Below are 20,792 nucleotides of genomic sequence, written 5' to 3'. Positions count from 1 at the left end.
TTTTACTTGGGCATAATTATCTTTGGTATTAGAATGCCACAATCAATCAGCCGCGGAATGGCCTTGTAGATCCACATTCAAAAATTTTAAAATAAAGAGAGCATGATTAAAATTTGGAGATATGACTCCCCCTTTTTTATTTTTTGCAATTGGTTAAGAGATCCCTGGGCAGGCTCCATAATTTCTTGGCCTTGAGGATTATATGGAATACCTGTTTTATAACTTGAAAAGCTTGACTAATATATGTAGTACCATTATTAGTCTTTATAACAAAGGAACACCAACTGTAGCAAAACATAGCAAAGCAATGACTTATAACATGTTTGGTGGGTTCTCCTGTTAAGGGAGTTGCCATGATAAATCCTGCAAAAGTATTAATTGTTACATGAACATATTTTAGTTTTTCAAATTCTGGGATATAAGTAACCATTTGTTGTTCAGAATGGTTCCAACCCTAGGTTTTAAATAAATTAACTTTGTTACAGATTTTAAACATACCGAATGACCAATAATCTAGAACCAAGACATATTGAATATGGTAAACATATACCTTTAACTCAGACAGAGAAAATACCTTGCTATTTGTTGAATCTGATTTTTATGACCATAGAAACTTTGTAGCAGAATTAACCATTAGCTTTCTTACTGGAAAAACTGAGAAGCTGCCTTTTCTTTCTTCTAGCTTGAATGATTTTAGCTCTAGCTTGACACTGCTCAGAAAATTCTAACTTCCATAACAAAAGATCTCCTGTTCAACATTTTCTTGCAAATTGCTTCCAGTCCCCTGGGCACAGGACCTCAGTAGACAAGGACTCTAACAGAACTTGAGTAAAAGGTGTTGTAGAACAATACTGAGCACATGCAGCTTTCAATTCTTTTAATTGTTTAAAAGGTATATGTGTATAGACTCTCACCACATTACCCTGTCCCTCAGGCTGCTCTAGCACTGGAAAACCATAAAACTCAGTGATATCTTCTCCATTCTGCCTAGCTTCTTGTAAAGAAGATTGTAAAGGGGAGACAGTTGCTCATGCAGTGGACAAAAGAAAAGGCTCACTCGTGTTTTGAGCTAGGAGGAGGATCCAAGCCTGCAATCAATGAGGGAGTTGGAGTGGTGGACTGAGCCTCATTTTCCCTAATCATTAATTCTCCAGTTTTTCTGTTCATTTCCTCCAAGCCCCATTCCAACTTCTTAATTTCTTTTTGCCAAGGCTCAAGTTTTTTAAAACTCATAGCCTGAATCAGAGGATATCTCTCAGAATCCTCCAGCTCTGCAACCTCATCAGGATTTGGGTCATCCTCAGAGTCTTCCTTCTCCTAACAAATTCTTATTAGAATTCTTGTTCTGCCCAGTTCACAAACCCCAAAACACCAGGAATAACTAGACTCTGCTATAAATACATGAGGTTCTTTTTATTATAAATCATTACAAGCTGCAGCTTGGGCCCACAACCCTCACCGTGGTGAGAGCCGAGGGCCCTGTGCTCAGGTTAGTTGGGGGATTTAAAGATTCTGGTCCCTCCCAGCATGCACAAGGCAGAAGTAATTCCTGCCTGGCAAGCATCTATTGGTCAAAATGCTACATTTTGAATTGATTGGCTATAGGAAGGCCCCCAGACCATTAATGATCTGGTGTTCCTCCCTAGGAGGATAGGCCAGTTTCCTGGCAACTATATCTCTAGTGGGTGGGGAAAGAATGACGTAAGGTGGTTCTTCCCCTCAGGGAATTCCTGGATTTCTCCACCCAGCTAGTCTTAGTTCAGGCCTTAAACTTTAATAATAACTGCTGATTTTTAATCTTTTGGTCTCTCATTATCATCATCAGAAGAGACTGCTCGGGGCAGGGACCTGGGATAAGGGGAATATGTGTTCCGGAAGTCAAACTCAGAATCTCCTCTGGAAGAACAGCATTTTCTCTGTTCAGTAGAGGTGCTAAGCTGTCTCTCCAGACCTGCCTATTGATTATAAATGGTTTGGAGAAACACAAGTCAGCTGTGAAAGTCAAACAGGATATAGATATGACTATGAGGGATAGTTGCCAAGAGACAAGATGTGTTTATAGGGGTAGGAGAGATGAGTTCATTGTCAAGAGCGCTTGCTGCTTTTAGAGGACCCGGGTTTGGCTCCCACCACCTACAGCTAGTGGCACAAAACTACTGCCTGGGATGTGAATTAAAGGTCTGTGATTCTCCACTGTCCTCTGAGGGCACCTCTATGATTGTGTGGTGCACAGTCGAGGCACGAACACTTACACAAAAATGAAGTAAAGAAACCTTTGGGAAACCAGAATGTCCTAGAAAAGAAAACTTTCAGATTAAAAAAAAAAAATGGTTTTGTTGGAGCATCATACTCAACAGTAGGTTGGAATGGTAGCCAGATGCTGCACAGCACGGAATTGACGGGATCTCTTGCTTTTGGCTCCCGTGCTAGCTAGCAGAGGGCTGGGGCTGGTGTTTACTGCGGGCTTGAAGGTCTGATTTAGGGATCCGGTCGGTGTACGGAAGATGGGAACAACCTTCCGCCTTAAGTTCTTCCATCAGACAGAGGGTGATACCATTGAGAAAAGGCAGGACCCTGCCCACCTAAGCTCCTCAGGCCATGCAGAAAAGGTGAAATTATGCTAAGGGCTGTCCCTTTGCCATGTGCACAGGAGCGAACCAGACTCCTTCGTGTAGGGGCAGGGTGACGGGGTGAGTGAAAGTCTGTAGGCTGCTTTAGCCAGAAGCTGGTGCTGTCCCTGCTTGCTCTGGTGCGGAGACAGCAGGCTGCCTGACACATGCCTGTGCCGCTGCTGTTGTAGAGAATCACGCTCCAAGGAAAGCCGAGTACCGTAACCGAGAGTGGCACAGACGCCGAGGACCTATGGCCATCGTGACGAGATGCCACCTCCGACATTTATTGTCTGATTAGGCAAGTTATTTAACGTCTTTGCATCTGCTTCTACCATCTATAAGATGAGGATAACAGTTAATTGTGGGTGTCAGCAACAGGGGGAAGGGAGTGTGAGTAACGGTGGAGCCCACACAGAATTCCGGGACATCAGACTCCAGAGATCAAACTCAAAGGTGCAGATCTAACTTTATTATCCAGTGTAACGGCCTTTAAATGACTGAAAGGCAAAAGAGCCCACCCCATGCTGGCCTCAAGCAGCAGTAATAATCAGTCTGGTTGGCGCGACTATGTGGGAAATGTGTGAGATGGGGGGGCTAGGTCGCCTTAGGAGACTTCCAATAAAGAAGGGGGAAGCAATCACCGCCCTAGCCTCAGATCCATTTTGAGACTTCACTAGCGTGCTGGGAGTCCCTAGTGGATCGACACTGTGTGTAGTGGATCAGGATCTTTCCAGCAGTCGTAGGGGTTGCTGACGCTTCGCCCGCCATTCCCTATGGGCCTCCAAAAGGCTCACCTCGACATTTCCCACAGTTAATAGCCCAGAAAATTTCACTGAGGATACCACTGGGCTTGGCTTGGCTGTAAAGGCAGCAGCTGCTGCTGTTGCTGCCACTGTGGGTTAATGCTCGGCTGGGTTTTGCTCAGGGCGGGACGTGAGAGAGTTTTCAGGTACCTGGTGGGTTTGTAGTCTGTGTCTATCATGCTTCTATTGTGCACATAGACAACATGTTATACATGCTTATAACAGGCACGTTTGATTTGTGTGTGCCGACTTGTAGCCGTGGCAGGTGAATATTCAAGCTAAGTGGCTTTCTCTCTCTCTCTCTCTCTCCCTCTCTGAAAGTCAGCAGCTGGTAGGAGGTGTTATGAATGTGTATTCAGGAACATACGTGTGTTCACAAACTACAATGGGTGTATATCCTGGAAATATGTGCTATGCTTTGGGGTTTGGAGTGGAGACTTCACATGGGGAGCATGGGGATTGTATGTCATAGCCATGTGAAAGGATGTGGGTGTGTAGGAGCTGACTTTTGGCAGCAGATAATGCTCATCCCTTTCCAGATTTGCATTCATTAGCATCAGGTTGGTAGGTTGAGATTGGTCCTGATGGCACTATGTGATGTCAAAATCAAGGCTCATCTCTCTTTCCAGTAGCATATCTTAATATTTAATGGCATACATGTGTGGGTACATGTATTCATGTGTGAAAGATATGTGACCACATATTTTATAGAGACCATTCAGGCAGTAATGTGTGCTGGAGGTCGATGTGAATTGTTATCGGTCCAGCAGGATATTGACCCTGGTCACTCTGAGCTTTTTAAGGCCAAAGAGTTCTCTTCAATGTTGACTTTGGGTTCCTCTTTATGCAGATAGACTGAGAGAGGCACTGTTTTAGGTGATCTTTCAAACTTCGCGGGGTTGTGGGTTGTGGTTGTCAAATGGCTCATGGTGATAGGCAGATGGCTCGTGGAGTCTGTAACTTCCACGGTGTGTTGTCCTATGATGGGAAGCAGTCACAAAACTATGTTGTTCGACAGGAATTTGAGTAAACTCATTTTCTATGTCAGCCACCCTTGAGAATAATCTGAGTAGCCAAAGGTCCTCTCTGTGGCAGAGACATGTAGCCATGGAAAGCCTTCATGCTTTGTGTTCCTGATGCTGTCTGTTCCCTTCATGGTGGGCATAGACTTCAGGGTACTCACAGAACCCTGAAAGTCATCTGTGTCTCCAGGTTTGATCCAGCATGTCTCCAAGGAACCTGAAGCTTCAGAAGCTAGATACAACCTCCAAGAGTCCCTTATCCTGAGAAAAAGGGTTGGCTTTGTGTTAGAGAAGTTATATTTTCATTGGTCATGCTTAAAAGAAATGTTCTCATTTCTTTTGGCTCAGAATACTTCTAGATTTACAGAGCTTTGTGCTTTCCTAATCTGTATTTCAATTTTCTTTGTTTTCTCTGTTTCAGAGAATTGTTGACCCTGGAAGGGTGTTGTATCTCAGAGTCACCCTCAACCAACCTCATAATGCCTCCTGACTCATATTTTCTATGTCTAGTACTTTGATGCTAGGTCCCTTATGTTGACTGCCCTTCTGAAGCTCAGGTAGCCCCTTCAGGCAAAGATAGAAGTGTCACTTTGTGAGCTGTGACTTCCATATTAAATATCTCCTAAAAAGTCACATAAAGACATAATTTTGTAAATGTTTTCACTTGATATGTTATTGTATATGCCTTATCCTTTGTGTGATTACAATTGCATGCAACTAGGGGGTCATAGGAAAACTTCAGACATCAGTCTTTAATTCAACATTATTTGAGGTCAATGTCCACAGAAAGAGAAAGAGAGTGGTGATAGTTTAAAGAGAGAAGGAAGCTAAAGAGAGGAAAGTGTGAGAGAAGAAAATGAAGAAGAAAGAGCAGAGTGAGGGTTTGGAGAGAGAAAACAAGAGCAGAGTGAGAGTTTGGAGAGAAAAAAAAGAAGAGGGGAGAGGAGAGAGAAAGGCATGCAAAAGTGAGAAAGACAAGAGAAAGAGAGAGATAAAAGGGAAAAGAAAAAGAGTTTGAGAGGAGAGAGAGAAGGGAGAGAGAGTACTGGAAGGAAAGAGAGAACAGAGAAATGAGAGGAATGGAGGGAATGAAAAAAATAATAGAGTGGGAAAGAGAGAGAGAATTAAAAACAAATTCTGGCAAGTAAGCTAGAAGTGAAGTGAGAAAGGGGAAAGAGATGGAGAGAATTAGAGGGGAAAGAGAGGAGATAGAGGAGAGAGTAAGAATAAGGAGAATAGACAGAAAAGAGAGGAGAGAGAGGAATAAGAAAGAAGAGGGGAAATATGAGAGATAAGAGAGAGGAGCTAGAAAAAAGAGGATAAAGAGAGTGAAGAGACAGAAAAGAGAGAGAAGAGAGAAATAAGAAAAAGAGAGGAGAGAGTGGAGTCAGACATAGATAGATCAGAGAGTGGAAAGAGGAGGGAGAGGGAAGAGGGCAGAGAAGAATGAGGGCAGAATGGAGTGAGGGAGAGAGAGGAAAGGGGTATGAGAAGGAGAGAGACACATCAGAGAAAGGGAGGTTAGAGAAGACAGAGATGAAGAGATTTGGGAGAGAAAGAGAGGGGCAAAAGGAGAGATTAGAGAGATGAATAAAAGGTGAGAGAGGATATTGGGAGGAGAGAGTAGAGAAGAGGAAAGATAGAGGAGAGAGAGTAAGAATGAGGAGAGATGGCAAAGAGAAAAGGGAAAAGAAAGGAAGAGAAAGAAAGAAAAGAGAAAAGAGGGGAGTGAGAAACAGGAGATAGCTAAAACAAGAGCTGGGAAATGATGAAGGCTGAGAAGAAAGACAGAAGAGAGAAGAAAGTGAGGGTAAGAGAAAGGGTATATAGAGAGGCTATAGAGAGTAGGGAGAGAGAAAAAGGAGCAGAGAGAGATGAAGTAGAGAGAGGGAGAGGGGAGATAAAAAGGATTGTGTATAAGAGAAAGGAAGAAAGGAGAAAGAGTGGAAAGATACTGTGGAAGAAGAGACAGAGAGAAAAGAATTAGTAGAGAAAATAGAAATGAGGTAGAGAAAGAAAAAGGAGAATGAGAGGAGAGATAGCAGAAAGAAAGAGATGATAATTAAAGGAGAGAGAAATATGATAGAATGGAGAAAGAGGGAGAGGTCAACAAGGGAGAGTGGGACGGGGAAAAGGGCAGTAAGAGAGAAGAGAGATGCATGAGAAAGTGAAGATACAGAGTGAGAGAAAGAGGAGAGAGGAAAGAGAGATAGAGTAAGAAAGAGGGGAGATAAATGAAGGAAAGAGAGGAGAGAGTGAGAGACAATGGAGAGAGAGCAATAAAATGTGAAAAAGAATGAGGAACGATAAGAGGAGATAGAGAGAGAGCTGGATGAGGGGAGAAAGAGACAAAGAGAACAGAAAAGACTTTTAAAAAGGGAGGGGTAAGAATGAAAAGAAGGGAAAAGAGATAAGGAAGAGAGACAGGAGCAGAGAGAAAGGAGAGAGGTAGAGAGGGAGAGAGTGAACAGAAAATGAGAGGTCAAGGAGAGAAACCCAAAAGTGGGAGAAGGGGTGGGTGAGAGAGAAGAGAGAGATAATGGAGGGAGTGATGAAAGAGTGGAGAGAAGGAGGGGAAAAGAAGAAAGAGATGGGAGGGGGACATAGAGAGGAGAAAAAAAGAGAGGCAAAAAGTTTCAGTGATGAGAGAATGTTGAGGGGGAAGAGCAGAGAAAGGAGAGGAGAGTGTGAAAAGGGGAAGAAAGAAGAGAGACAGGAAGAGAGTAGGGAAATAGTAAAGAAAGACAGATGTGAGGGAAGGAGTGGATGTTGGCTATTCATGCTGATTCTAGGGGCAGGAAAAGCCTCCCCTGCCGCAGACTCCCTTTGTTAACTTTCTGCATTTTGAAGATTTTGTGTACTTTGTAGGAAAGTGTTCAGGCTCCTGCCTGCAAGGCTTCAGCAGCCAGGCCAGGCTGATTCAAGTTTTGCCTCTGCGCTCCCCCTGGTTGCCTTCTCTTCAGCTCTTCAGCTCCCCTGGGAGCCACCACTTTGGTCATTGAGAGAGGTGCTCGGATCTTCAGGCTGTGCTGCTGGTCTCTCTTTACCTCCAGGAGGCAACACCTCAGGACTCCAGACGGTCTGAGCTCTCCACAGCCCCAGGTCCTGAGATCAGATACCAGGAGAAAGTGAGAAGCTGAAGCCATAAAGAAAGCAGCAGCACCTGAGGCCTCAGTTATAGCTACTGCTGACGGAAACTTAGGGGGAGGGAGGCTTGTCTAACTGGGAGTTAGTCTGTGAACTCCATCACCCTCTCTGTGGCAACAATGAATAAACTAACAACTCCCCCCCCCTCCCCCAGGCACTGTCAGCCAGGGTCTAGAACCAAAAATCTGACTCCTTAGCATAAGTTCATAGTTTAGTTAAGGAAAGGTGTTTTGTTTAGCTTGGAAATCAACTCTCCGTAAACCCCTTGAAGCATAAGTTAACAGGTCCCTCCTCCACACCTCTCTGTCAGGGACCACTCCTAGATTATGCTAATGTTAGTTGAACAAAAACCCACCAATCCTTAAACTCCCCAAAGCTCAGGAATTGAAATCCCACCAACCCTCACTCTGGAAATCTCAGCCCTAGAAAGCTTCATCCCCTTAAAAAAAAAAAAAAAAATCCTATGTAAAGGCTATGTCTGCTCAGTTCTCTGCAGCCACTCCTTGATTTGTCCCTCCAATAAATTTCTTTTAAGAGATTTGCTGTCTGGTGTGACTCTCTCATCAGAAGAAGCTAAGAAGCCCAGAAGAAAAGGAGGGAAAGAGGAAAGAGGCTGGGACTCCTCATCTCCTCAGCTCAGCTAGGGTTGGAGAAACCCTTCCTTGGGAACTGCAACACCTCTGCTGAGGAGGCCTCCTCCTAAAGCTGGGTGCTTCCTGGGATCCCATATCTCAGGCTTCCCTTCCTTTGGGACACTGTACCGCCTCAGAGCTGTGTGACTCTTAGGCTTCAGAAATGTGGGTTTCCTGGACACCTTCCCATCTGAGCAGGAAGACCAACAGCAGAGAGAAGATGAAGAAGAAATGATAGAGAGCAGTGAGAGAAAAAGAGGCTAGAAAAAGAGAGGAATAAGAGAAGATGGTGGAGAGAGATGAGAGGAAGAACATAGGTGGTAGAGAGAAGGGGAGAGTAAGGAAAGAGACAAAGTGAAAGAGAGAAAGTAAGAAAAGAAAAAGAGGAAGAAGGAGGGAAGGGAGGGACATGATGGAGAGCAGGGAGAAGGAGGAGAGAGAGACTTCAGACTCCAAAAGTTTGAATCAAAACCAGTTACTTAGTTAAGTTGAAGCAAACTGCCCTTCTTCCTCCCTTAGATCATTACTCTGCTGGCTGTGATGATCAAAAGACCGTTGCATTTCTCCTCACTCTCTCTTTTCTGTCACATCTCTCTATTCCCTCTCTCTCCTCTTTCACTGTTCTCTCCTCTCTCTCCTCTTACTCCCCTCACTGTATCTCTTCTTTCTCATCTCTCTCCTGGCTCCTCCCTTTTCCCCCTCTCTCCTGTCTTCTATTTCTCTCTGCTTTTTCTCTCCTCTATTTCCTCCCTCTCATCTCTCTCACAGTCCCTCTCTTCTCCTTTCTCCCTCTGTTCTATCTCTATACTCTGTCTCATCTCTCTCCTGTCTCTTTCATTCCCATCTCTCCTCTCTTGTACCTGTTCCTATCTCATCTCTGTCTTTTTCTATCTCTCAGTATCTCTTTCTACTCTCTTTTCTTTCTCTCTTCTCTCATTTTCCTCTCTCTCTTCCCTTCTCTCTTTCCTAACTCTCCTCTGTGGATCTTTCCCCCCTCTCTGCCTATTCTCTCCTCTCTCTCTCTCTCTCTCTCTCTCTCTCTCTCTCTCTCTGTCTCCTCTTTATCACTCTCTCCTATATTTCCTCTTACTTTCCTCTCTTCTGTCTGTCCACTTTATTCTTTATCTCCAATCTGTCCCCTATCTCTGTCTTCTCTCTCTACTCTCTGTCCCTCTCTCCTCTCTCCTCTGTTTTCTCTATTCTCTTGCTCTCCTTTTTCCCATCTCTTCCCCTCTCTTCCCCATCAAATAATCTATCTTTTCTCTCCCTATCTCCCACCTCTCATTCCTTCCTCTTTCTCTGCTCTATTTACTCTCTCTTCTATCTCACTGTCTCATTTCTCTCTCCTGTCTGTCTCTCTATTGTGTTCTCTGACTCATCTCTTCTCTTGCTTTTTTTCTCTTTTGACACTTTCATCTCTCTCTTCTTTCTGTCTGTGTCTTTTCTCTCCTCACACCATCTCATTTAGCTATTATGTCTATCCTCAATCTCTCACTGCTATCTCTGTCTCCTCTCTCTTTGGTCTCCTCTATCTCTCTGCTTTCTCTTATCTTACTCTCTATTCTATACCCCTCTTTCTTTCCCCCTCAATCTTTCCTCTCTCTTTTTACTCGTTCTCCTGTCTCATTCTTTCACCTGTCTTTTTCCTCTCTGCCCTCTTCTTGCCCCTCTAGATCTTATAGTATGCCCTCGTTCCTCTGTATTTATCCTTTTTCCTTTCTCTCTCTTCTTTCTCTCTTTTGATTCTCTTCTCTCCGTCTCTCCTCTCTCTCTCTCTCTCTCTCTCTCTCTCTCTCTCTCTCTTTCATCGCTCCTGTAATGTTGAGTCCAGGTGAAAGCCTTTAACTATGTTTCCATATGTGTTCCAGCACTAGTACACACATGTAAACTGCTGCTCACAATTATCCATGTGTTGTGACACTGATCTACTCTACAGGGCGTGCGCTGGTGTTCTACCGCAGGCGTGTGCATCGGTGTGCAAGCACCCCCGTGTGTTCTGTTGTGTTGACACACGAACACCTGTCTATGCTGCAGTGGTAGTGTGTCAGCTTTCGCTAAGACCCCAGCGAGGGCGGCGTGTAAGCGATAAGCGTGCACGTTCTGCTGCAGCCATGGACAGGGCTGTATCCATACGGTTCATCCTTGCCCGCTCCTGTACCACTGCATGATTCTGCACCACTGTACTTCCCTGTGTGTTGCTGTATGAACACCTCCGTGTTGCGTGTAATCGTGTATTAGCCTGGACTGCCGCATTTGCACCCCAGGACCGAGGCTTCCTCGGGCTCTGCTTTAATGCTCCATCTATATGCGCTGCACTCATCTACATGTCTTTCCAAGCACGGTATGCTGCAAGCACACCCCCACACCAACCGTTACAAGGACATCATCGCGCTCTGCTCTTCACACACAGCCATGTACTGGCAGGACGTCGGCGCGCAGTGCTCTACTTCTGCACGAGTTCATGCGTGTTTCAAACTGTCTGAAGGCATCTGTAGGCGATGCCGTAGTGTATTCACGTGTGCTGCTTTGCCAGCACAACCATGAGCACCGCCCTTCCAGGATATTCGTGTGCGCTGCAGTGGCAGCACATCGATCTTCGCCACCGTCCAAGAACATCCCGGTGCACTGCCGTCCGTCGTGGGATAACCTTCCGTGTGCTCCCGTCTAGTAACGATTGAGCCCTGGGTTACGGGAACATTCCTCTCTCCTCCTGGAGCAGTATACACGTGTGTCCTTCTGCTCCGGTCCATGTGTGTGGGAGTGTGACGGTACATCCATGTGTCCTGCTGTTCTTGGATATCCATCTGTGCTGCTACGCCAGTACAGGCATGGGCACGCTTATACTAGAACACCGTTGTTTACGCCTGTGCTTCTGCACTGGTACTCGTCTGTGCTTTCCTGTAAATCTGTGAGCCCTGCTGTCACGGCTCATCTGCATGAAGCGCATTAGTAAAGCCACCATTCCTGCAGTCGTTGCAGTCCGCAAGTTACCCTGTGTACTTCCGCCTGCCAGCGCACCGCTCTGCTCCCCTAAACATGTGCACCGCTGGCCTAGCTCAGGCGGGTGCAGAGCTGGGCACGGGTCTCTCTGCGACTGTCCTGGTTACCTAGAGCCCTGGGCACAGCTGTCTGCCATTTTTCTGGATTGTCAGGTGTCCCTCTGGTCACAGGCATCCGCACAATTCCTGATTATCAGCTCCACACCTAGCTCCCGTGTGTCCCGATTAGCTGCACCCCTGGGCACAGGTAGCTGTGCCTTTCCTGATAAGATGAATCCTGGAAACATCTGCCAGTGGTTTCCCTCTGGGCACAGATGTCATAGGATGACATGGGAACTCCTGTTCGCACATGTGCCATGTCCCAGCATTGTCTCATGGTCACATGGGCACGCCTCTTCGCATGCATGATGTGTTTAAGCACAGTCACATGGCAATTTGGGTACACCTTTTCACATATGTGCCCTGTCCCTGAACCATTCTTGTGCATGCATGTTCACATATGTGCCATGTCCCAGCGGCCTTGCTTTGATGGTGTGGGCATGCCTGTTCCCAGTGCTTTCACATGTCCATGTGAACACATTTGTGACATGACTGCCACATCCCACAACCATCACTTGGCATCTTGGGCATGGCTATTGACACACAGCATGTCCCAGCACTGTGGAGGGGTGACACAGGCATGCTGATCATATGCGTGCTGTTTCCCCGAGCAAGCCCTTCTCGGAGAAACATGCCTGTTCAAATGCATGCTATGTCCCAGCGCAATCTCATGACAATGTGGGCATGCTTAGTCATATGCATGCAGTTTCCCGGCACGGTCCTGTGGTGGTGAGGGCACACTGGTTCCTACACAAGCCATGTCCCCATGCTTTTGCATGGTGGCACTGGCAAACCTGTTCACACCAGTGCCACGTCCTAGCAACATCACATTGCCACAGGGACACACCTGTTCCCGTGTGTTCCATGTCCTAGCACCATCATGACATGTTGTAGACACAACAGTTTACACCTATGTTTCATTCCAACACTGTCACATGGTGAAACCGAAATTTCTGTTCAGGCATGTGCTATGCCCCAGCTCACTTCCTTGATTGCATGTATGTCATGTTTATATACACACACGCTGTGTTCCAGTGCCATCCCTTAGCAATGTGGGCATTCGTATTCACACACATATGGTTTCCTGGAGCTTTTTCTTGGCAGCTTGGACACCTGTATTCCCACACATGTCATGTCCTACTGCTGTCATGTGAGAGCACGGTAACACCCGTTCACAAGCATGCCATGTCACGGGTATGATTTTTACATGTGTGTTGTATCCCAGATCCATCCAGTGGGGGCATGGATGTACCTTTTCTCGGTGTGTGGTATCCCGGATCAATTTTGTGGTGACATGAGCACACCTATTCACATGCATGCTGGTTGCAGTGTCACCCACTAGGGGCTCATCTGCTCACTCACACACTGTCAGCAGGGTCACATGTCTTCACAGTCATGCAAGCTGTGTTCTAGTGCTAGCACGTGCTGGAGTGACCATCCTTTCACACAGGTGCCCTATCCCAACCCTGTCATTTGGTGGCCTGTGCATGACTTTAATCAGACATGCCATGCACCAGCACTGTCACATGGTTATTTGGGCACACCTGTTCAGATGTGTACCGTGTCCCAGTGCTGTCACATGGTGGTGTGGGCACACCTGGTCACACACAAGCTGTGTCCCAGCACTATGACATGGCAGCTCAGGAATGAGTGTCCATAATTGTGCCATGTTCCCGCACCGTTATGTAGTGGCATGTACGTACCTGCTCATATACATGCCATATCCAGTGCTATCCTGTGTATAAATGTAGCTTTTATTTCCTCAGATGAGGGGATGATATGAGAGCCATTCCCAAGCCTTTCTAGCTCTTTCTGAATTCTGGTTGGCTGGTTCAACTCAGCTCTTCTGGGGCAAAACTCCTCTCCAAGCTGACTGACTCAAACTGGCCTCTCAGCTTCCCTTGAGTTGCTCTGCTTCTGAACATACATGTGACATGTGCAGTATGGTTCCATGGCCGTGTATGCATGCCATGTGCCAGTACCCTCCACTAATGCTGTGAGCATACCTGTTCACACACATAGATGTCCCAGCACTATCATGTGATGCTGTGGGCATGCCTGGTTATGTCCCAGCATAGAGAGAGATGGTGGCTGGGACATGCATGTTCACAAATGAGCAAATACCAGCATCATTACATGGTGGCACGTGCATACTCATTCACATATAAACCATAACCCAGGACCATAAGTGGTAGTATGGGCAAGCCTGTATGCCCACATGCCATTTCCTGGCACCATCAAGTGTTGGATTTGACATGCCTGTTTCCACACTTGCTGTGTCACATTGCATTTCATCATGGATTCACCTGTTTAGAACACATTTCTTGTCCCATAGCTACCATGTGGCAGCAAATGTACATGCCTGTTTATGCACAAGCAGTGTCCTAGCCCTACCATGTGGCAGCATGGGCGTAGGTCTTCTTAAGTAAGCCGTGTCCCAGCACCGTGATGTGGTGGCTTGGTCACGCATGCTCACACATGAGCCATGTCCCAGTGTAGTGATGTAGTGGCACAAGCACATGTACTTATACATGTACTGTCTCCCAGAACCATGGCCTGATGGCACAGTCCCATGTGCTCACACATACACCATGTCCCTGTTCTGTCATGAGGCGGCACGGGCAAACCTATCATCTACCGTGCTGCGACATAGTAATGCAAACGTGCCTGTTCACGCATGTTTCAAGTCCCAGCACCATCATATTGCATCCTGAGCCAACCTGTTCACAGGTATGGCATGTTCCTTCCCTGTCAAGTGGCAGTGCGGGCATACATATTCACATGCATGCTGCATCCCAGCACTGTCATGTGACGGCATGGGCACAGCTGTTTATACACAGCAGGATACCAGCTCCATAACATGACGGCTCAGGCACACGTCTTCACGTGTATGGTGTGTCCCTGCTCCATCATGGCATAGGAATACCTATGTACATGCATGCTTGTCCCAGCCCTGTCATGTGGCAGTGTGGGCACACCTTCTCCCACACATGCTCCATGCCCCTGTAACGCCACAGTGCCATAGAGACATGTCTGTTTAAAGACGTTCTGTGTCCCAGCACCGTCCCATCATGAGGTGGGCATGCCTATTCACAAGCATGCTATGCCCCAGCAACACTGCCGTGGAAGCATAAGCACGCCCACATACACACATAGGCCGTATCCCAGAACCATCCCGTGTCTGCATGAGCATTCCTGTTCACACGTGGGGGAACAGTCTGATCCTGTGGTGGCATGGGTATGGGTACACACAAAAGCCATGCCCCATTGCTGCTATCATGCAGCCATAGCTGTTCACATATATTCCATGTCCTGCACCATCACATCATGGTGTGGACATGCCTGTTCATATGTGGTGTTCCAGTACTAGCAGGTGGTGGCACAGGGATGTCTGTACATGCGCACGTTGTATTCCAGAACTGTTACTTGGTGGTGTGGGCAGACCTGTACAAATCTGTGTGGTTCTAAGAGCCCAGATGCTGGAAATCCGGGTCCTCTGCAAGCACAACGGACACTCTCAACCACTAAAAACCAGCCTTTGGTTTTTTTTTTTTTACTTTTATTACATATTTATTTCGTGTGCAAGTGCCTTTACTCACTGAACCACCGCATCAGCTCCTTGAGTAGGTATTAATAACTCTTAAAGAGCAGTCTGAGAGGGCGGCAGAACTCAACAGGATGTAGACATTAGTCCGGGCCAGTGGTACAAGCCTGCAATCCCAGTTACCCTGGAGACTGAGGCAGGGGGAACGCAAGTTCAAGGTGTGATGGTGCTACAGTTCAAGGCCAAGCTGGCCAATTTAGTGAACACCAATGTAAAAAAAAAAAAAAAAATTAAAGGTTAACATAACAAAAGGTATGAGGTCAGAGATCACCTAACTAGAGAGCAGGCTGAAGTATGTCAGTTACTCTTAGAAGCCAGAGAGAGTTAAAGGATGACGTGAGGAGAGAAAAGCGCATGAAGGAAGTGGGGCGCTTTAGAATTTGGTAGCCAGGAGCTACTCTCTTCTTCCCAAGCAGTTGGCTCACAGCCACGCCTGTCAAAAACAACCGATTACGATCTCCACAAAACTCTAGTTCTAGATGACGTTCTGGGAAGAGGGGTCCGTAATCTCTTAGCAGACAAAAATGTCATAGCACCGTCTCTGGCAAGTCATAAACTCCATAAACATCCAACATAAGCAAAATCAACACCGCACCCCTCGGTTTGTAATCCCGAAGACTGGAGCCAGAGTGGCGCCTCATCCAACTGTGTGCACTGAGCCCGATCCAGGCGGGTGCTCGGCTCCTGCCGGGTCCAGCAGCATCTAGTGATCCCTCCAAGCCGAGACCCGGTCTTTCATGAAGCAGGGGAGGAGTAGAAAATGTGGCTATGGCGGGCCCCAGAGACAGCCGCAGTCATCCCGCTTTGCTCTTTAGGGCGTCGCGCTGCTCCACCTCCGGGGTAAAATGCAACCCAGTGCTTTCCCAAGGAGACGAAAGCGTGGAACCGACTACCTTCCCAGCACCCCGAGAGAAATGGCAGAACAGGCTCCAGACCTGACCCCAGCGCAGCCCGGAGAAGCCCGCGTCGGCTGGCCTAGGCCCCGCCCTCTCGGGGCTGGGGACTACATTTCCTAGGGACCTCAGGGGCTGCGAGAGGCGGGACCGACTGCAGTCTTGCTCTCTGCAGGCGAGGAGTGGCTGCCCGGGAGAGGGGCGGGGTTTGTCGCAGCCAGTAAGGGCAAGTCTCGTTACGGCGGCGGAAGCAGCAGCCCTGGAGTGAGGGGTGGGGGACAGAGTGCTATCGGTCCGGCGGTGGCTGTGGGTCCGGAGCCCCAGGACATTAGCCCCCGAGGCGGAGAGCACTCAGGAGCAAGCTGGAGGCGGCGTGGCCGCGCCCAGGTAATGGCGGAGCGAGAGGCGGGAGGGCGGGGAGGAGTCCAGGGGGCGGGACTGCACGGCCAGTCCCGGTGCTCGTCCCCGGGGAAGGACAGAGCCGCCACAGCTCTTGCGATCCTGATTCCAGCCCTTCAGCGAGCTGGACGGAGCGGTTGAGTCGGCGGCAGGGTCCGGGTGATCGGTGCGAGGAAGGACGAGAAAGCCCGCGGGCTGGGCAGCCCCGGGCGTGGGGGTGTGGCGGACGCGGGCCTCCGCGGGGAAGGCAGCGGGCGGGAGGAGGACGGCCTAGGGAGTTTGGCTGCTGGAGCAGTTTAAAGTGACTCTCCACATCCGGGCCCTGCGCCCGCCGCTTTTAGACCCCTGGAGGGGCGGGGCCTCCTGCATCCCCGCCCTACTTGACAGGGGTTGCGTTTCTTTCCCCTCTATTGGCCCAGCCGCGGAGTTTAGGCTGCTCCCCGCCCCCAGCGAGGCTGTCTTCTCATTGGCTGGTGGCCGGCGGGAGGGCGGGGCGGGTCCAGAACGCGCAGGCAGCTGCGGGTTGGTGCTGGGTGCGGTGACGCGCCCCGCGTCCAGCCAATGGGCGGGCCGGAGGGGCAGGGGTAGGTTGGGTGGTAAGAGGACTAGGAGCGGAGCGGCGCCCGGCCGCGGGGCGAGTGTAGCAGGCGGGCTGAGCTGCGGCGGGCCGGGGACGCGTTCGGAATCGCGCTCCCTCCGTGCCCGCGGAGCCCCTCGAGCCCTCCGCGGCGGGCGCCGATAAGAAGGCACGCTGCTTATCTTGCCAAGAGGGTTTCCCTAGGACGTTTTCCCCGGGAGGCAGAGCCTCGGCCAGCCGCGGTGTCTGGAGACGTGTGTGCTAGGATCTCCGAGGGGAAATGGGGTTCGCTTGGGGTGGAGGGGAGATCGGCGAAGCCTGACTCCGGAGGAAGAAGTGGAGGACGGTTTTGGAGACCAGGGATAAGGTCTCTAATCCTACCCTTGTCTCGAGTTGTTGGGGGTTGTCCGTGATGAGGAAGAAAGGAAATCCTTAAATGGAGGCCTTTACGGAAAAGCGTTTGAGGATTCCGCAAGCATCGGGTCTTAATGTAAGATTTCCAATCCTTTCTTGGGGCTGGACATTATGACATACTAATTATGGTTCTGTTCACCGTGGTGTGCGGCTTGAGTCTTTAAAAGAGCCATGCTATTTTTCACCAAAAAATATTTACATAGATGGTTAGGGTAATAAACTACCATTTGGCGGGTATGGAACATTCAGTACCTCTTTTAAAATATAGCGATCCGTAAGTATTTTGGAAGTTATAGTAGCCTCCAACACTTGTATAAAGGCTGTCATTATTAATTTAGCCTTAGTACATCAAAAGTCCTCAGCAGATGTCTGCACCATTGATCGTAACTCACTGTTTTGGATAAATGAAGCAGTGTTTTGTTTTGTTTTGTTTTGTTTTTCTGAGAAATGTCATGAGTACTAAAGATGCTTTGATCTCAATGTGGGTTCTAATTTCAGAATCTGGTACTAATGATATGACTTGTTTTTGCAGGTGGAAATGAGTTCTCAGCAGTTTCCGCGGTTAGGAACCCCTTCCCCTGGGCTTAGTCAAGCCCCGTCACAGATCACAAACAGTGGTTCCACAGGATTGATGAACCAAGTTGCCACAGGTGAGATGTGTTGTATTTCTTTCTTATTACTTACTGTTTTAAGATCGTTACTAACTTCAAATTAGCAATTGTCTTCTTCTAATTACTAGTTCCTGACTTTGAGGAAAGAGTGTGCTGATATGCTTTTAAAATAAGACATTTTCCCTTTTTTAAAATCATTTATATATGCCAGGGTAAGTGTGCAATTTTGGTAAATCATTTTTAAAATGTATTCGTATGTTACCTTAATTAGCTCGTGGGATGTAAGTATGTTGATAGTGCAATGAGAGAACCCAGCAGTGAGTATGACAGAAATTTTGCTTAAGACCTTAAGATTAGGAAAAGAGAAGTAAACTGTGCATGTGTATGTGTGTGTGTGTATGTATGTATGTATGTATGTATTTAAAGGCCAGAGGTCAACCTCAAATGTTCTTCCCCAGGAGTGGTCCACCTTGTTTTTTGATGGAGTCCCCTCACTGAGACTGGGACTCTGAGTAGGCCAGGCTGACAGACACTTTTATTCACTGAGCTATTTCCCCAGCCCTGGAAAAGAGGCTTGAAAGTATATTTATACATGTTTGCAACTTGGTTTTTATTTGTCATATGTCCTTTGAGTGCTGTAGATTGCTTGATTCTTGGGGATGGGTGATATAACAATCATTGGCAATGTCTAGGGACATTGAAGTTGTCACAACTAAAGTACTAAATATCTTGAAATGCACCAGATAAGCCCCTTTCATCGTCAAAGATTTATCAAAGCTGGTCAGCAATTTTCAAGATTTGATTGCACTTTGTACTAAGTTTATATTGCAAGCTGAAATAAAATCCTTTTTCCGGTCTGTTTCTTTACCAACTAGTTCTTATATTCTTTTTATTATTATTATTTATTATGTATACAATGTTCTGCCTACATGTATACCTGCATGCCAGAAGACAGCATCATATCTCATTATAGATGACTATGAGCCACCATGTGGATGCTGGGAATTGAACTCAGGATTTTGGAAGAGCAGCCAGTGCTCTTAACCTCTGAGCCATCTCTCCAGCCCCCAGTTCTTATGTTCTTTATGCCAAATGCTGCTGCTGTTTATTTCTCACTCAAGCCAAAGGCGGAAGCATCTCTAGTTGCTATTAGCTGTATTCGAATGTCTCTCATCCCTCCCCCCAGCATTGGCTTATAACGTGGCTCAGGCTTGCCGCAAGATTCTCCTACCTCAAGAGAGTTCTGGGATCACAATTTTGTCCCACCATGCCTAACAGTGAGCTGTGGCCTTTATATACTATTTTGGGCTTAATGCTTTTTCTTTGACTGCTTCCCGCTAACTTAATTTTTAATTACAGATTTATTTTAGTTTAAGCCACTATGCTTCTCTACTGGACAGTATGTATATACTCTTTTTTTTTTCTGCATATAACGTTTTCCAGTTTCCATAGCATAGGGATTTCTCCATTTTCCCTATAGCGCAGCCTTTCTTCCTTTCCAGGGTCATTTATTTGGCTGATTTTTTTCGTGAGGCTTCAGTCTCGATGTCATTTTCTAGATGTCATTGCTGACTGTATCTTCTACAACATTTAGATCCTGTGTGTCTCATGAATCCTTATATGCATATACTTGCTATAGTGGAAAGCACAAGTCGAATAGCCATCTAAAGTTTTTTATTGCTTGTTAGACATAGTGATGCACACCTCTAATCCTAGCACTTGGGTAGCTGAAGAAAGCTAACCAGGGTAAAGCAATGTAGCTAAACTTTGGCTATGAAGCAAGTTCAAGGCCACGGGCTATGTGAGACACCCCTTTCCTCCCCAAAAAGTTCTGACACTATTTTGCTTTTGGCAGAAGCTCACAACAGTAATTTAAAGAGATGGAGATAAGAACATTGGTTTTTGAAGGGGGAAAAATGGAGAGTCACATGGAAAAAAGGAGAGGAACATTATCTTTGGAGCTTTGCAGTGTGAGTCTTGATAATAATAATAAAGACTAATAACTTTTCTAGACAGTTTCCATAGTTTACCCTCACTTCTCTACTCTCCACATATTTTAAGACCCAGCTCTAATCTTAATAGTTTTGAAATTTTTCACAGTCCACTTGAATTTTCCAAATTTTCCACATCAATATGTCTTTGTCTTTTTTTTTTTTATTTTCTAAAAAATGTTGAGTAGGGTTAACCAGTCCAACATCATCCGATAACTTCTTGATCATCAGAAATTTCGTTTCTGTCTTTTTACAGTTGTCAGTTCAGTCTACTTAGCAGAGTTCTTGCCAGGCAGACTGAAACTCTGGGTTCCATCTCCAACACCACGTATGTGGGCCAGCGTGGAACATGCTTGAAATCCCAGCTCTTAGAAGGTAGAGATGGGAGGATCAGGATCCACCCTGGCTACACAGCGTATTCGAGGCTATCATGGAGCACATTAGACCCTGGTCACAGTGGAAGGAGGCTGGAGGAAGAGAGGAAGTTTTCACCTAAGTAGTTCTATGTTTCTCTGTTTCACAAGAAATATTTGGGGTCCTAAGCATGCCAGGAATTGAAGTGTGTGTTCATATGTTCTAAGTTACAAAGTAGAAACAGCTAATGCTTCAAGATTCTGTTCTGTTGAAGATGAATGGAAACATGGCTGCGGATGTAGCTCAGTGGCCCAGTGCTTATCTTGAATGTTCAGATCCCCGGGTCTGATCCTTAGCAACCCCAACCTCCCATAATAAGTAAATCCAAATGAATGGAGAAAACAGTTAAATGAATGCCCAAAGAGCATAGTGGGAAATGATTAATGCGTTCTAGTTTAATAGAATGGTTAAAAAGTAGTCTACCTGGACTACTTTTCAGCTTAAGAAATTGTCTGTTTTCTTGATTTCTTTTTAGTAGGGAAAAATTGGTTTGGATCACCAGGAAAGAAAACAATCACACAATAGAAATTGGAAAGACAGAAATTAAGTGGCCTTTATTCATAAACAATATGATC

At 46.7% G+C, this 20,792-nt stretch overlaps 1 protein-coding gene across 7 annotated transcripts in view; it reads left to right on the top strand.

The window, feature by feature from the left end:
* The first annotated feature begins 16,062 nt into the window (after positions 1–16,062).
* Positions 16,063–20,792, top strand: part of Sap130 (Sin3A associated protein 130) — a 76,532-nt gene continuing 71,802 nt past the window's right edge. For 2 of the 7 annotated variants that reach the window (XM_021643379.2, XM_021643378.2), the window contains exons 1-2: positions 16,063–16,198; positions 17,734–17,851. In XM_021643379.2, the coding sequence (XP_021499054.1) occupies positions 17,740–17,851 (112 nt within the window). In that variant the 5' untranslated portion in view covers positions 16,063–16,198; positions 17,734–17,739. Of the gene's footprint in view, positions 16,199–16,780; positions 17,278–17,733; positions 17,852–20,792 lie in introns of those variants that run through there. The other 5 variants (XM_021643377.2, XM_021643375.2, XM_021643374.2 and 2 more) reach the window with 3 other exon arrangements.

The sequence above is a fragment of the Meriones unguiculatus genome, chromosome 2, assembly GCF_030254825.1.
Source record: "Meriones unguiculatus strain TT.TT164.6M chromosome 2, Bangor_MerUng_6.1, whole genome shotgun sequence".
Classification (NCBI taxonomy): Eukaryota; Metazoa; Chordata; class Mammalia; order Rodentia; family Muridae; genus Meriones; species Meriones unguiculatus.
Note: the sequence above shows the minus strand (reverse complement) of the source record. Positions and strands in the feature narration are given on the sequence as shown.